The 17500-nt window shown below is 50.1% G+C and overlaps 1 protein-coding gene and 1 pseudogene across 6 annotated transcripts in view; both read right to left on the bottom strand.

Annotated features, from left to right (window-relative positions):
• The window catches only part of LOC114766593 (FYVE, RhoGEF and PH domain-containing protein 4-like), a 21498-nt gene extending 5006 nt beyond the window's left edge, over positions 1–16492 (bottom strand). The window contains exons 1-9 of one of the 6 annotated variants that reach the window (XM_028957549.1): positions 16356–16492; positions 11636–11707; positions 6451–6534; positions 5075–5267; positions 3572–3902; positions 1902–1991; positions 1625–1770; positions 1376–1532; positions 876–1014 (exon numbers count right to left, since the gene is read on the bottom strand). In XM_028957549.1, the coding sequence (XP_028813382.1) occupies positions 876–1014; positions 1376–1532; positions 1625–1770; positions 1902–1991; positions 3572–3902; positions 5075–5184 (973 nt within the window). In that variant the 5' untranslated portion in view covers positions 5185–5267; positions 6451–6534; positions 11636–11707; positions 16356–16492. Of the gene's footprint in view, positions 1–875; positions 1015–1375; positions 1533–1624; positions 1771–1901; positions 1992–3571; positions 3903–5074; positions 5268–6450; positions 6535–9371; positions 9496–11635; positions 12031–13544; positions 13565–16211; positions 16273–16355 lie in introns of those variants that run through there. The other 5 variants (XM_028957550.1, XM_028957552.1, XM_028957551.1 and 2 more) reach the window with 5 other exon arrangements.
• The window catches only part of LOC114767177 (telomere repeats-binding bouquet formation protein 1-like), a 10432-nt pseudogene continuing 9397 nt past the window's right edge, over positions 16466–17500 (bottom strand).

The following is a 17500-nucleotide window of genomic DNA, read 5'->3' as shown; positions in this document are numbered from 1 at the left end:
AGATGCCGTTACGCTGCGCGGCGCGGCCGCATTCGATGCTCATTCAGCGCTTCATGGGGTGTACGTGGGCGTGCATGCATTTGCAAGGTTATATCGAGGACATAAAAGCTCTCGATCAGCTCTTTCTATAAATAAATGTAGTTATTCAAAAAAGAAACAAAAAAAACAACTAATGACCGAAGCAGCTGGTGCCAAAAAAATGGTTTAAACAAATGTTAGATCAAATAATTTTTTTTTTTTAACTCCTGTAACCTGGATAAAATGAGATTGTTCATTATGACGGATCAATTATTGATCAGCACATTATATTTACTAGTGCACGTCTGAGGTCATTGTTTAAACGAAACCTCCGCAACTGCAATTCATTCAGAGTCAAAGTAAAAGTGATATTTTACAACATTTACCGCATTTACCAGACGTCCAGTAGTTACAGGGACAGCCCCCCCTGGAGACACTCACAGTGTCCTGCTCAGGGACACGATGGTAGGAAGTGGTTCATGGATGGGTGTGTTACCCACTAGGCTACTACCACCCAATTTGTCACTTGTGACACACACAGCAACACGGTGAAACGTGTCCTCTGTGTTTAACCATCACCCTTGGTGAGCAGTGGGCACCATGACAGGCGCCCGAGGAGCAGAGTGTGGGGACGGGACCTTCATCAAGGTGACCTTGGTGGCACCTTCTGGTTAGGCCACCACTGCCCCAAAATGGCCTTGAATTCTGACAAACTCTTTGCAGACATCTACATACTGAGGCGTTTGTTCATTATTATTGATAGAAGCTCTGTGTTCTCTGTGCCCGGTGTGTTAAGTTGTGTGTGTGTGTGTGTGTGTGTGTGTGTGTGTGTGTGTGTGTGAGCGCTCCGCTCTCACTCTGAGCATCAGGCCGGTCGGCGTGGTCCTCTGGTAGCTTCTTCAGGTAGTCCTTCAGCAGCATCTCATAGCGCGGAACCCTCTGCACCGGTTCCAACATGTGGTGCTGCAGCGTGAGACTCCCACACGCCTCCTGGCTCTGCGTACACACACACACAGACACACACACACACAGACACACACGCTCTTTTAGGCAGGAACTTCAGGCGCTCATGGCGGTTTCCCTTGTCTGAAGCGGCGAGGTCAGGTACGAGGCAGCTCAGACCGTCTCTACCTGAAGTGAAGTGAAAGCGTGAAGGTGTTTCTGGTTACGGGTCCGCTTCCCCACCCGCCCGGCCGCCGCCGGGGTTTCAGGTGGTTCCAGGTCGTTTCTGCCGCTGCTTTAGCAGAACCATGTGGCTCCCTGACGTGATTCACTTCTGCTTCCCTCACCCTGCCGGCCGTGCGGAGGAAGTTGGTGCAACACACACACACACACACACACACACACAGGAACACACCTGAATGTCGAGGATTATGGCCTTGAATGGCGGCGAGCGGTCGCTCCAGTGCTTCAGCAGCTCCATGGCGTGGTCAAAGTTCTTCACGTACTCGGCGTACATCTTCAGGAAGGGCGTGAGCTTCTGCAGGATGTCGCCGATCCTCTGCGCCGAGTCCCTGGTGGCAGCGGAGCCCTCGTTCACAATACTAGAGTTGTGCGTGAACAGTAGAGTTGTGTGTTTGTGTGTGTAGGTGTGTGTGTGTCTCACCATTCGCCCATGCGTTTCTCCAGGTCCGGAAGGAGGAACTGACTGTGGAAGGCGTGGATGGAGGTGATGTTGGAGAAGATTCCCTTCACCACGTCTGATGGGAACGTCCCCTTATTTGCCTCTTCCATCAGCTTACAGCAGAATACCTGCACACACACACACACACACACACACACACACACACACACACACACACACACACAGTTTTGTAAGTCCGCATGTGTTGTCAGTAAGATGGAAGCGTAGCCGTTGAGGGCGCCGTGCTGCATCTTCTCACCTTGTCCAGGAGGTTGAGGCGCGCCACGTACGCCTTCTCCGTCTGCAGCAGCTCACTGGCGATTTTGTAGAGTTTCTGGTCATTGGTCTCCTGCAAAAACAAGCCAATGAGAATTCAGCACAATGATACACACACACACACACACACACACACACACACAATATTCTATATCTCTGTCGGTCAGCAGCAGGAAGTGTCCCTCATGGGTGTGGGTGGGTTTGTGTGAATGTGTGTGTAGTAAAAAGTGCTGGAGAAAAGTGTGTGTCTTTCAGCACTGATTTTAACCTGAGCCCTTCCTGCCATCAGCGCCAGACCCCCTCACACCTCTAAATCACTCGCTCCTGTCAGGAAATGACGCTCGAGAACTGGACACACACACACTGAGCCCAACTTACAACAAATTACACACAGCTTTGATTCCTTGAGTCGAGCAACAGCAGCGAGTATCAGAGGTGAAGCGTCCAGCCACCAACACACGCAAACCAAAAACGTCCAATCTGGCAACATCAGCGAGTATCAGAGGTGAAGCGTCCAGCCACCAACACACGCAAACCAAAAACGTCCAATCTGGCAACATCAGCGAGTATCAGAGGTGAAGCGTCCAGCCACCAACACACGCAAACCAAAAACGTCCAATCTGGCAACATCAGCGAGTATCAGAGGTGAAGCGTCCAGCCACCAACACACACAAACCAAAAACGTCCAATCTGGCAACATCAGCGAGTATCAGAGGTGAAGCGTCCAGCCACCAACACACGCAAACCAAAAACGTCCAATCTGGCAACATCAGCGAGTATCAGAGGTGAAGCGTCCAGCCACCAACACACACAAACCAAAAACGTCCAATCTGGCAACATCAGCGAGTATCAGAGGTGAAGGGCAGGGGCAGTGGTGGCCTAGAGGTGGGGCAGTGGTGGCCTAGAGGTGGGGCAGTGGTGGCCTAGAGGTGGGGCAGTGGTGGACTAGCGGTGGGGCAGTGGTGGACTAGCGGTGGGGCAGTGGTGGACTAGCGGTGGGGCAGTGGTGGCCTAGCAGTTAAGGAAGGGGCCCCGTAATCAGAAGGTTGCCGGTTTGAATCCTGATCCGCCAAGGTGCCACTGAGGTGCCACTGAGCAAAGCACTGTCCCCACACACTGCTCCCCGGGCGCCTGACACACACACACACACACACACACACCAAAAACGTCCAATCTGGCAACACCAGCGAGTATCAGAGGTGAAACGTCCAGCCACCGACACACACACACACACACACACACGGAGGAAGAAACACTCATCGGATTTCAACTGAGTCAACATTTATACCCCAGCAAAGGTGGACATGGTGTGTGTATGTGTGTGTGTGTGTGTGTGTGTGTGTGTATGTGTGCCTCGCTGGGATCTGTGGATGTTGAAGATGTGACCCAGTGGAAGTGTTACAGCAGGCGAACCCACGCAGGAGTATTTATACACACGACTAAACATAGAGCAGAGAGAGACTTCCTCCGGCGGCGCTTCTGAGGTGTGTGTGTGTGTGTGTGTGTGTGTGTGTCTGTCTGCACACACATACACATACACACACACACACACACACACACACACACACACACACACACACCTGTAAAATAATGTCAGCAGCTTCACTAGAATTAACTACACTCTCTCTCTCACACACACACACACACACACACCTTGTGCTCCATGCTGCTCGTCCTCGGCTCATGTTGCTCCTCTCTCTCCTCGCGTCTCCTCGCGGTGTGTGTGTGGGCGGGAGTGTGTGTCGGCGCCCCGTCCGTCTCCAGCACCCCGTTCCCGTTCACCATGGGTCCCCGCGTTTTGCCGGGCGGGAGACCGTTGGCGGCGCCGGCAGCTTTGGGGGGTGTAGGCAGGGGCCGGAGGGGCGTGGCCTGCGCCGGGGTCTCCTCTCTGGGCTCCGCTCCTCGCCCCGGCCCCCGGTGCGCGGGGCTGCTGAGCTGTTTCCGTGGCGACGCGTTCGGGCTGAGTCTGCTGACGTCCGACTGACTGAGAGACGGAGAACGAGCGGGCGAGCGAGAGGTACAGAGAGAGAGAGAGAGGGAGAGCGAGCGAGAGGTACAGAGAGAGAGAGAGGAAGGAAGGTGAAGAAAACGTTTAACCCAACCAGAGAGGAGAGGGCAGCTTGTTCTGACCACAGCATGGGGCAACACGTGTGTGTGTGTGTGTGTGTGTGTGCGTGTGTGTGTGAGTGTGTGCGTGTATGTGCTTGAAACACACCTAATCCTCCTCATCACACACACACACACACAGACCAGCTCTCCAGCTGTTTCCGAGCCTATAACCCACTCGGTACGTACATCAGACAGCTTTTTCCTGTGGGTTCTAAAATGAGTGTGTATTTGTGTGTGTGTGTGTGTGAGAAAGTTTTTTTTAGCTCATGCATATTTAAAAGTCACAACTCCAACATTAACAGAAACATCTGAAATTAACAGCCATCAGAGAGCCCCTTCACACACTCACACACACACACACACACACACACACACACAGCAGCCAAACAGGATGACAGAACAGGAAACACACACACACACACGTACGTTTCTAAATGTCGCCGCCTCACGTTCGTATTCTGAAAACATTTTAGCCGCATCCTGTGAAGATCTACATGATTTTTACCCTTTGACCCCGGATTATGTGCCGGGGTCAAAGGGCGCGTCATCTCCCCATACCGCACCCCTTCATCCAACCAGCCGGGACTTCAACTCTTCCGAGGGTCTGCGGTCCGTCTGGTCGTGGCCGTGTGTGTGTGTGTGTGTGTGTGTGCTCAGGTGACACTACGGTGAATCTGCCTGTGCGTTACGCAGCTTTGCATTCCGTTTACATGCCAAATGTGGCACCTCCGTGGCGAAAACAACCCGGCGGTGGCGGCAGCAGAAAACACTGAAAGACCGAATAAAGCGCCACTAACAATAACATTCTGTCTTGGGGGTAATCGGCACCACCGGTTACCCCCAAAACCACAATTCATTCTCTTCATATTATTATTAGTTTTGCAAAGTTCTCTTTTTCTGTTCAGTCCGTTAGAGATTCGAAGTGCTGGAAAAAAGCGGCATGCGATTTATCCAACGCGAAACTACCGGAAAAGCGTTCAAACAAAACAAATTCCCCAAAAATGTCTAATGGGCAACCACCCCGGCATCAAGAAGAAGACCCCTTACCTGTTCTCCTCAAAACGGCTGATCAGGTTCAACACTCGGCCCTTCCCCGGCCCTTCCCCGGCCCCGCCCACAGCCCTGGCTCCACCTCCGCCCCCCTCTCCTTCCTCCATCTTCTTTCTGATGGGTGGAGTCTTGCCCAGGGGGTTCGTGAGTGTTGTCACCGGGCTCTGGAGGTGAGGTGGCTTCGGAGGCACTGTGGTGCAGGGAAAGATTTCGGAATGGAATATAAATAAAAAAAAAAAAAAAAAAAAAAAAAAAATCACACGTCTTGCGTCCTTGTGGAATTCCGAAATAAAACTGGGCTTCTGGTCACGACGGGGTGCCGCAGTATTTTCCCGTTTCTGTCAAAGTTCACCAGCGTCAGATTACAACAAACTGACAACGTGCATGCTGTTGTTGGTAGTGGGCGTGGCCGGCTTTGTGTACGGGGGGGGGTTATTAGACACTCTGCCCTGGCCAGTAGGGGGCGTAGCCCACCTAATAACTTCACGCTGATGAGTGTGCATTCTTATCCGTGGAGAACGACTGATCGTGTAAAAAGGACACTCATGTGACGATGGAGTGTGTGTTCGTGTGTCATTCGGCCATGTTGACTAAAGGAAACTGGCCGTATTGCAATATTAACTTTGCACAAAAACAAAGCCAGTCATCAGTTTGTGAGTTCCTATTAAAAATGGTTACAGTTCCTGCAGACACACAAACTGACTTCTTGTAATCTGGCTGTGTGCGTGTCTGTGTGTGCGCGTGTCTGCGCGTGCGTGTGTGTGTATATGTGTGTATATGTGTATGTGTGTGTATGTATGTGCGTGTGTGTATATGTGTGTATGTATTATGTGTGTGTGTGTGTGTTGTGTATGTGTGTGTATATATGTGTAGGTGTATGTGTATATATGTGTGTATATGTGTGTGTATGTGTATATGTGTGTATGTGTGTGTGTATATATGTGTGTATGTGTGTGTATATATGTGTGTGTATGTATGTGCGTGTGTGTATATGTGTGTATGAATGTGCGTGTGTGTATATATGTGTATGTATTATGTGTGTGTGTGTGTGTGTTGTGTATGTGTGTGTATATATGTGTAGGTGTATGTGTATATATGTGTGTATATGTGTGTGTATGTGTGTGTGTATATGTGTATGTGTGTGTGTATATATGTGTGTATGTGTGTGTGTATATATGTGTGTATGTGTATATATGTGTGTATATGTGTGTGTATGTGTATATGTATATATGTGTATGTGTGTGTATATATGTGTGTATGTGTGTGTGTATATATGTGTGTATGTATGTGTGTGTGTATATATGTGTATGTGTGTATATATGTGTGTATATGTGTGTGTATAAATGTGTGTATATGTGTGTATATGTGTGTACCGTCTGGTCTGGGTTGTAGAGAGGGTCGGCGGCCCGACGTTCTTCCATTGAATCCCTTCGTCTCCGGTCGTGTGCTGCTGACCGCTGGGAGAGAAGAGAAGCCGCATGTTCACATCGCAATTTCAATATTAATGATATTGAATGATATTGATATAGCGCTGGCCGGGCGGTTACAGGATCGGACCCGCAATCGGAAGGTCGCCGGTTCGAATCCCGAGCCGCCGTTTCACAACTGGTCACATGACCGGCCGAAGCCTCGGTGCTGCGTCCGCACGCGGTTTTTCCACACGAACCGCCGCTGGTCAGCCTCGCTGGCCGGGAGACCTCGAGTCACCCCGAACCCGGACTGGTTCCTCTCACCGTGCGCACAGTCGCACGTTTCCCCGCCTGGATCTGTCCCGCAACGTGACGGCAGGCCTGACAGGAGTAGGCGTGGCCACGACAATAAACCCACCGCGACCCCGGAAGATGACCCCACGGCTCTCGGTCCGAAATGAAATATTACGTGACCATCTGCAGGCAACAAAATATAAAACCAGGAGTGTGTGTGTGTGTGTGTGTGTGTGTGTCAGGGAGAGAGAGAGAGAGAGAGAGAGAGAAATTCTCTCCCATGATCCAAACAGTGCACTCAGATAAATGAAGAACCAAAAATAAACCAGCGAGCGCTCCCACGCCGGGTCTTATTTAGATCTACAGAACCGCCACAGACGCGCACTTTCATAATGACTATGACATGAAGTCAACACACACACACACACACACACACAGGGTTTCCCACCGCGTCGCTGTTTTAACGCAGCCAAATGACACCCGTGCGCACAGGATTCTGAATATAGCCTCGCGTGTCCCACTTCTCCAGAACCGTTGGCACGTCCTCGCCGTTAATGGTCCCCTCCCTGGCTCCATCTCACCCCATGCCCACGTCTGCGGGGTCGACTAAAACGACAGAACTAGACGTACAGGACCATCCTGTTGGGTTTGTTATTGGGATTTTAATGTCATTTTGGTAACGTCAGCGTAGATACAATGCTGGGAACCACCGATCAAGAGGTCACCTCTCGTCACGTGGACTCTGGTATATTCATTAAATAGGTCTTCAATCTTCTAAAATGTAAAAAAATTAAAAAGTCCCCCCTAATTTAGGTTTTACACACACGCACACACACACGTTCTCCGCAGTATTAACTGTCACTGTTAAAGTTAGGGAGCAGGACTGAGGAGAGTTGGGACGGGAGACACTTTACGAACAGTGTCCTCCTCTTCTTTTTCTTCTTATTACAGCCAGGCTGGAGAAGCCAGAGTGCCTGGAACCTCAGACTGAAGAACATCACGAGAGGGAACATTCCAGAAGCCAAGCCTGGCAAGGAAGTCTCCCGCCCAGGGACAGGCCAGGTCCCTCAGACCTGCTTGGCCTCAGTTGAGTAGAGGTGGAGCTGTGGAGGTATTAGAAGGCCGGCATCAGCGCACGGCTGGGTGCTTCTCTCCAGCAGGTCCACCTCCTCCTCATTCTTCTTCTAAATGAATTTTGATATTTTAAGAAACTAAAATGGTCAGTTTGACAAACACACACACACAAAAAAAAGAGAATTAGGTTAAAAAAAATGAAGATCCTTGTATTTGAAGATAACTTATCTTATGAAGATAAGTTGGATTTTTTTTTTGGTTCATCATACATAATATTCTGATCATTTGAGAACATATTATCAGTGATATTTCACTGAAATTTTAAAAGCCATTGGATCCGATAACTCTAGAAAACCTGATTTTTCAGATCTTCCAGATCGCAAAAACCAACAAACCAGGCTACGCGCTGAACAGAGAGTCCAGTACCCAGAGTGCAACGGGGCTCTTCAACCATATTTAAAATTAGCCGGCTATGAGACCGACACGAGATGGAAGGTCAAAGGTCAAGAATCAACCCGCAATGTGTGATATGCGCGTGCATTTTTAATGAAATATTACTGAAATGAGAATGCAATGCGGCGATATCCCAACTGCAGGGTAGAAGGCTCAGTCTTGCGTCATCTTGGTCCTCAAGTGGTTTTGGGCGGGGCATCTGAGTGTGTGCATTCTTGAGTCCCGGTGGCAATAAATATGTGCCAGTTACGACCGGCCATTTAGACGGCAGCTCAACCCGCAAAAAAACAAGAACCTGGTTGAATTCATGCCGGGCTGGTGAGTCTAAAGCGGGAAAAATACGCGGCATGACCTACGGATGCGTATCCGCGCACAGTTGCGTTAAGGTTAGTGCTGATATGTTTGCGTCAGCGTAGATATGAACGGATACCTGTATCTCAGAATGGTCGCCTGTTGAGTGCAGATCTCGCAACATCCGTATCCGTATACGCTCCGATAATTTGTGAGTACGTGCACAAAAACCGGCGCGAAGAACGGCTGATACGCGTACGTAGTTCACAGCCAGTATATTTCCGCCTGTGCGGTTAAACTCGGGGGGGCGAGCGTGGTCAGAGTTCAGCGTTATCGCCGAAGGGAGGGACCCCGTCGCAAAGTCTACGCTGGTTTCAGGTTGCGTCTGCACGCGACGCACACGAAGGCTCTTCAGCTTTCAGTAGAGGAACCTTTCTCCTGCATGATGGAGCCTGGCTCAATTACTTTATTAATGTGCTATTAAACAGCTAATTACGCCTACTACAATTATCAGGACATACGTGCCACTGGTCCTGAGGACAAATTTAGTTTATGTGAAACAATCAAAAGTATTAATAAGAATGCATTTGACTGACAGGATGGATAATGACGTCACCTTCGGTTCTTTAAGTCACATCTGAGGTCATAAGTCTGAGGTGACACCATGGGACAGAAAGTTAGTAAACATCCGTAAATACCAGCAGTACCAGTTTGTTCATAAACTCCTGAGCACAGCAGTCAAACGATTCAAACGAATCAGAAGAAGGACTCACCAGGAACCGAATCCAGACTCACAGTCCCGGACGAGCGTGGAGGAACGAGTGAGCAGCGGTGGCTCCTTCAGACCAACGTTCATCTCACAGAACTCAGACCTGACCACTGGCAGCAGCTCCGCCCCTTCTCACACGCACACACACACACAACCACACACACACACACACACACGCCTTTATCTTTCACACGTTTGCCCCTCCAATCCAACTAACTCATGTACACACACAGTTACACCAAAAGCATGAAATGACAGAGGAAATGAAATGAAACTGGTGACATGCACACAATTTTATATAAACACACACACACACACACACACACACACAGACAGACACAGGTCCTTTAGCTGTTATCAGGGATTGTTGTGGACGGGTGACTGGCTGCTTCACGTTTTCTGAGATTAAAGTGAATGTGATTTTACAGGATTGCTGGGAATTCACTTTAATGAGGTTTCACAGGGAGCTGTGTGTGTGAGTGTGTGTGTGTGTGTGTGTGTGTGTGTATGAGTGTTCCCAGCCTTGTTTAGTCCAGTCTGGGTATTTTGAGTTCACAGTAAATTCTTTCTGCTCTTCCGTTTATTTTGATTCCTGTTTTAAACAGTGGAGTGCAGACAGTGTGTGTGTGTGTGAAGACACACTCATTGCACACCTGTAAAGGTTATGCAGCTATGAGCGGAATGTTCCAGCACTGCTGAGAATGTGCGTGCGTGTATGCGAGCTGAAGCTCCGTATAAAAATATGAAAACTCCGCATTTTCTTGTCATTCTGGTATTAAATTACATCATCAGACAGACGTATGTCTGAACGATGAAAACACGCAGCAACACACACACACACACACACACACACACCTGTCAGGTATTTGGGTGCCGGGGGAGGAACGGAGGAACCTGTCCGACCCGCCCCTCCGCCGCTGATCAGGCCTGTACGGCGCTATTTTACAGCATAATACAGTAAAATCACACAGGAGACGTGATTCTACTGCCGACACCAGCTCTACACTAAAAATGTGGCGTGGCGGTGGTGAATACCGCAGGCATATTTTCCTGCGTTATACTGTGGCGCCATGGCGATTCGGGATTCGAACCGACAACATTCCGGTTACGAGTCCGCAAGGACCACCGCTGCCCACATCATTTCACGGACGTGTAGAAGTCCATAAAATACCCCAAAAAAAAAAAACGTGTAAAAGTGCCATAAAAAAACAAAAATCACACACACAGAGGTGGTGGTGACCCAGTGGGTAAGGCTGCGGGTTCGAGTCCCGAGCCGCCAAGGGCGCCACTGAGGTCCCCGGGCGCCCGTCATGGTGCCCACTGCTCACCAGGGGTGACGGTTAAATTGGGAATTTTTATTGGGAATGAACGCCACCTAAAACTTTAAAGTAAATTTTTAAATGGTTCCATAATTTATGGGGTCAGAAGAGCTTCTGGGCGCGCGTCTGTCCATCTGTGAAGCAGCGCAGAAACGATTCCGCCTCGGCGGAGCTTTTCCCCGAAAACAAGCGTCACCGCCATGTGATGGACACATGGAGATACCTGCGCGCACACACATACACACACACACACACACGCGTTTCTATTACTACACTCTTATAAACAAGCTCGGCCTGGTTCTGAGCACTCAGACCAAACAACTTCTCGGACCTTCGACCCCGACGCCATGACCAGAACTAAACATGTGACATCATCACATCTAAACCCACACAGACACTTAGAAAGAATACCGATGGCACCCAGACATGCCACATGGCTTCATTTTAAAAGAACTCCACGTGCCACGTCACCCTGTTGACATCAATTGGTCCCCGTCCCCGTCGACGTCACTCGAACCCCAACACTTCCAACACATCAACCCCGAGGGCAAAAAAGCAGCCCAAGTCACATGATCATCTACCGGAATCTGACTTTTGCCACCAGCAGGGGACGTCCCCCTGAGACACACCTGCTCTGGGACACGATGGTACTAAGCGGGGTTCGAACCTGGTGTGTTATTACCGGTCAGTATCCTAAATCCCGTTCCCGGTGATTAACAACGTCTGGAAGATAAAGACTTGGATTCTGGTCCAGAGGTGAGGAGGTCCCGCGTTCAGAACGCCGGGGGTCGGGGGTCAATGCCGGTGACGATTAATCGCGATTAATTGCACGCTGAATGCGAATGTGGGGACCCGCACCCCTCCGCATTATAATCGGTAATCCGAGCAGGAAGGGCGAACCGGCGTTGGACCGCCAGCAGACGGAGAGACGGCAGGTTGATGTACGCACCTTCGCTGTGCGCGATCTTCACCCCGACGCCGGCGTCCTCATCCTCGGCGCGTCTCTGTCCGGCGGCCCGTTCTAAAGGACACAGGAGGGAAGAGAAAAGAGGCGTCTGAACCACCCGCCGTCCATTAAACCGCCCCGATAAATTAGCAGCGGCAGGCGTCAACGCGTCAACAAGTGCGGCCACGCCCGCCCCCCCAGGGAGCGCAGGGTCTAATGAATACGGCTCGGGAATCTGGGGCATCGGAAAACGGGAGACACACACACACACACACAAATATAGGAAATGCAGCGAAAGTCCCGTCGAGTCATTTCACGCGTCTGGTTTCCCTTTTCTGATAAGTGTGTGTGTGAGTGTGTGTGTTCTTTGTAAAAGGTTATGTGTGAGTATTTTGTAGTTTAAGAGATTAAAGCCCGGCTTCACCCACCATCTGGGACACACACACACACACACACACACACACACACACACACACACACACACACAGCAGAACGGAGCGCAGGTTCGCGCGGCGTAATCCCCACTCGCCGAGGGGGCGGGGCAGCGCGCCAGATTAGCGGCCGGCCCAGATGTTGGGTGGGCGTGGGACGCCCGCTCCCCGCCCAGACAGGCCCAGTTACTTGCTTGTCGCTGGTCCCGGGGATTTGAAATTCCGGGCGCTCGGGAGTTCGGAACGCCGGGGGTCGGGGGTCAATGCCGGTGACGATTAATCGCGATTAATTGCACGCTGAATGCGAATGTGGTGACGTTATGTGTCACCAAACTGAACCGTCCAATCAGGCAGGTTAATAATAGTGTGTGAGTTGAGTGGCAGTGTTGTCATGAGCGAGAAACAACGATGCATGGCAGACACGCCCAGCCTCAAGCAAACAGCAAACATATTAATGGGGGTGGTAGTAGCCTAGTGGGTAACACACTCGCCTATGAACCAGAAGACCCGGGTTCAACTCCCACTTACTACCATTGTGTCCCTGAGCAAGGCACTTAACCCTAAGTTGCTCCAGGGGGACGGTCCCTGTAACTACTGATTGTAAGTCGCTCTGGATAAGGGCGTCTGGTAAATGCCGTAAATGTAAATGTATTAATGAATTACACAGCAGGATTAATTAAAATTACATTTCATGGCACGGACAGTGGCGAAACACACACACTGGGCAGAGGCTCAACACTGGAACTAAGGGGGAGGTGGGGCTGCCATGTCTGACCTTTCACCCCTACAACCCATGTGACCTGTGGCGTCACCCAGGTATTGTTACCAAGGCAAGCGTTGCCATGGCAGCCCTGCCACTCTGTATTCCCGCAGGACGCGGTGCATTCAGTTCCTGTGATTGACTGATTAGTGTGTGTGTGTGTGTGTGTGTGTGTGTGTGTGTGTGTATATTTACATGTAAACTATTACTATAAAGAAATACACACACACACCTTGCTAAAAGTGTGTGACGTGTGTGTTTATAACTATGCAACAAGACTAAACTGAAATCAAACCTCCATGAACCAAAGCACAAAAAAATGCTTCCTGATATTCACTCAACAGTTTCACACACACGCACGTGCGCACGCGCGCACACACACACACACACACACACACACACTGGTAACATACTTGTGTGATTGTTATTCAGAACTGAAACCTCTAAAAAAAAAAAAAAAAAAAACCACACCTTGTATTGTATAAATGCGCTTAGGAATGTAGCATTCCTCCTTAACACACACACACACACACACACACACACACACACACACAATCGATATTCATCGACAATTCATAAAATTATCAAATTATCAAAACAGCTCAGTGTCAGAATAGAATGACAGCAGCATTACTTGTATATGAGTATTACTTGTGTTGTTGAGTACAGGAGAATGAAGTGTGTGTGTGTGTGTGTGTGTGTGTGTGTGTGCGCGCTTTACTTGCATATCCTCCTCTCCAAACAGGAACGCCGACCCTTTCTCTCCGTGAGCCGAGTGTCGTCCATCTCCTCGAGCGAGACTCGCCACACTGCGCCGCCGAGGGGGGCCGGTTCACACCTCGTTGTCGTGCGTGTCGTGCTTGTTGTGCGCGCACCGCCCTCATCACAAAACCGGTTCCCACAGCCGGCGCAATAAAACGGTGCACAACCTTCATAAAACCGCCACAGCAGAGTTCACGACGCGCCACGCGCTGCAAAAAGGTCACAACAGCGTTTTCAACGCACTTCCACCTCGGCCACCGACGGGCCCCGCGCATCTCTCCGGGGACGGGAAGTGATTGCATGCGAGCAACAAAGTTGTGCAAAGGTGCCACCGAGGTCCCCTTCATGAAGGTCCCGTCCCCACACGCTGCTCCCCGGGCGCCCGTCATGGTGCCCACTGCTCACCAAGGGTGACGGTTAAATACAGAGGACACGTTTCACCGTGTGACATAGGCGAGTGTGTTACTACCACCCCTACGAACCAGGAGACCCAGGTTCAAACCCCACTTACTACCATCGTGTCCCTGAGCAGGACACTTAACCCTGAGTGTCTCCAGGGGGGGGACTGTCCCTGTAACTACTGACTAAGTCGCTCTGAATAAGGACGTCTGGTAAATGCTGTAAAAAAAAAAAAAAAGTCCACCACGCCCTCCATTTAAAAATCAAACAACTAATATTTAAAATATTTGTAACGTGTGTAAACGTTATTCACGGACACGCGAAGGAACCTCGAAAGGCAGCGACCACGTTAATCACGGTGTAAACGCGGGGTAAACACTGGCACTCCGCCCGTCTCATCCATCGGACGCCTGTAATCTAGCGGCCGGTTGGTGAACGTGCGGGCGGAGGCCGCGCTGGGAAGGCGGAGACAACGCCAGGTCTCAGAGATGTGGGCGGTGGACCAATTTAAATTTAAAACCGGCGGCCTTCGTCGTACAGCGACGGACGCGTACGAGGGCATCGCTCGGGACAGGGGACCCCCGTTTACCAGCAGGGGTGTTGGAACACATCAAATCGATGCATTGCGGCGGTGACGTGGATGAGTGGGCATGGATTGTTTTGTAATGACGTCGCTCTGTGATTTTCGGGGTAAAAAGTGGCGGCCTGATCTGAGAACAGCGCCGGTCCGGGTACGACATTTTTAACATTTAACATTTGTCGGGATTTGGTAAAATTTAAAAGTAGCCTAGTGGTTAACACACTCGCCTATGAACCAGAAGACCCAGGTTCAAACCCCACTTAATACCATTGTGTCCCTGAGCAAGACACTTAACCCTGAGTGTCTCCAAGGGGGACTGTCCCTGTAACTACTGACTGTAAGTCGCTCTGGATAAGGGCGTCTGGTAAATGCTGTAAATGTAAATGTAAAGTAAATGTAGTAAAATTGCTGCGATTGTTATTTAACTGAATCGTGATACCAGCGAAGGTTCAGACCTCAGCACCTTGCCATCAGTAGCGGCACGGACCCTTCCTCTGGGTTCTCCGGCAGAACCAAGCGCTTTCTGATTGTCTTTTAGTGTGACCGCAACAGGACTGTAAAATAAAAAATAAAACCATCAGCGGATCTCAAGTCGCCGCTGCACATGTGCAGGTGCTGCGGTTTCCACCGCGGGTTTTATGAGCCGCGTGTGAATCTAGTGAGTTGGCGAGAACTTGAATGGCTCCCAGCCAATCAGACGTGATCTTTTCTCCTGTAATCAAGTGTGTGTGTGTGTGTGTGTGTGTGTGTGTGTGTGTGTGCATCTGATTGCATGAAACCACAGATGTAAAATATTTGAAAATGAAATTCTCAGTTGAAGCATTCGAAAATATCAGATCAACCACCTTCACACAAATGTTCACGTCTTCCAAATCAACATGAGTGTAACATACGGTCCAGGTTCCTCTTCCAGTAAAAAAGGTCACTGGTGACGGAGTGTGAGATTCACTGACGCACCGTGCAGAATTTAAACACACACACACACACACACACACACTCTTCTGCTTTCTTCCTCCTGCAGAAGACTTCTTCTGCTTTTCACTTCTCACTCAGTTTGACAAAGTGTCAGAATGGACGGAGCGGCACTAAAACACACTCTCTCTTTCTCCTTCACACACACACACACACACACACCCAGACACACACACACACAGTCTGCATCGCTGGCAGTGAGGTCATCTTTAATGGACCAGGACTGCTGCTGCAGTGCTGAAGAGCAGAGCGGTTCAGCTTCGAGAAATAAAATATTAACAAAAAAAACGAGTTGCATGGACGACACAAACACACACACACACACACATCCACACAGTGCAAACATGGCCTGTGCATGTGTGTGTAAAGCCCACACGGGGGGGGTCTCTCGCTGCTCCTCCATCTCTATTTAATCTGCTTGCTAATAGTGTCAGGACCCCTGCTGATGCCTTTGTGAAACACCCACACACACCCACACACACCCCTGCCCCCCACCAAGTCTGACCTGCCAGAGCGTGTGTGTGTGTTTAATTCAAGAGGCAGCGGATAAACACAAAGCAATATAACCACACACACACACACACACACACACACACAGCGGTTGTGCATCTTGCCCCAGTGCTGTTCCTCCCTTTGTTGAGCAGTGGTGTGTGTGTCTATTCTCCGTAAAATCACCTTCAGCCTGATCCCGGATCAGTCGTCTGTGCCGGTACCGCAGAGTGTGTGTGAGAACCGGCGAGAGCCTGCAGCGTCTGGGCGTGAACACACACACACACACACACACACACACACACGTCGCAGTAGAGAAGCAGCACTGACCTCGCCCGTCGACTCGCCGGTGGGTGTGTCCCGAGAACGCCCTCGCGGCCGACTCTCCTCGCCGCGTCCTCGCCTCTCTCCTTCGCTCGCCTCTCTCCACCCCCTCCCTCTCACCGCTTCCCAATCTCCCTCCCGGCCCCTGATTGGCCGGCTCGGCCGCCGCTCTGCCCCTCGCTCACTCGCTCTGTGGTCAACAGCGGCCGGCAGATAATGGCATTCCTGAGGAACGAGAGCATATGGCCACGGAACAGAGTCCCCCTCAATACGCCGGACTGTGTGTGTGTGCGCGACGTACGAGTGGACAATCCGCCCCATTGTGCTGAGGGTCTGGGGTCTGCCAGCGACTGACAGACGAACCCACAGCCCCCTCTGGTGGCACCCGGAGGGAACATTTTAGTTTCACTTCATAACCTCTGACCCCTAGAAGAACACATCTAGGCACCAAGGACACGACATAGTGGAACTGCTGGTTCCAGGTTGGTGTTTTTGTGTTGTCTTTTTGCACGCTGTGAGTCTCTCTGTGTACTTGTATATCGTGAGATGACTGTAAAGTGGACTTTGACTTGATCAATATCAGTAAAAATATTTCACTGGACTGCTTGAGTTTAACAGCCCACTTGCACTGAATTAAACCGTGATATGGTGTACACTGCGGCCTAAAATATCCCTGTCCATGCACAGAAATGTTAGCTCACATAGTTATTTATTACCGAGGAACATTGGATTTACGTTTAGATTGCCAATCAGAACAGAATAGAATGCAGGATGAAGGAGTTAAATGAATAAAAGTTTAATTAAAAAAGGCTTACGGTAAGGATTACGCTGCATTGTCGCTCACTGTCTCTAATCTTGAAAGATCATGGAGTCTATAAATGTAATTAATAAAAAAAGAAGAAGTCCATTACAATAATTGCACCCAATACACCAACTGAAGGCCCAGTAGAAAGTGCAGCGTTGAGTACCGTGTGAGTAATGGCTGCTGGGACCAGAAGTGCACCATTCATTTAAAGTTAAGTGAAGTGATTGTCATTGTGATACACAGCAGCACAGCACACGGTGCACACAGTGAAATTTGTCCTCTACATTTAACCCATCACCCTGAGTGATCAGTGGGCACCATGACAGGCGCCCGGGGAGCAGTGTGG

The sequence above is a fragment of the Denticeps clupeoides genome, chromosome 17 (genome assembly GCF_900700375.1).
Source record: "Denticeps clupeoides chromosome 17, fDenClu1.1, whole genome shotgun sequence".
Classification (NCBI taxonomy): Eukaryota; Metazoa; Chordata; class Actinopteri; order Clupeiformes; family Denticipitidae; genus Denticeps; species Denticeps clupeoides.
Note: the sequence above shows the minus strand (reverse complement) of the source record. Positions and strands in the feature narration are given on the sequence as shown.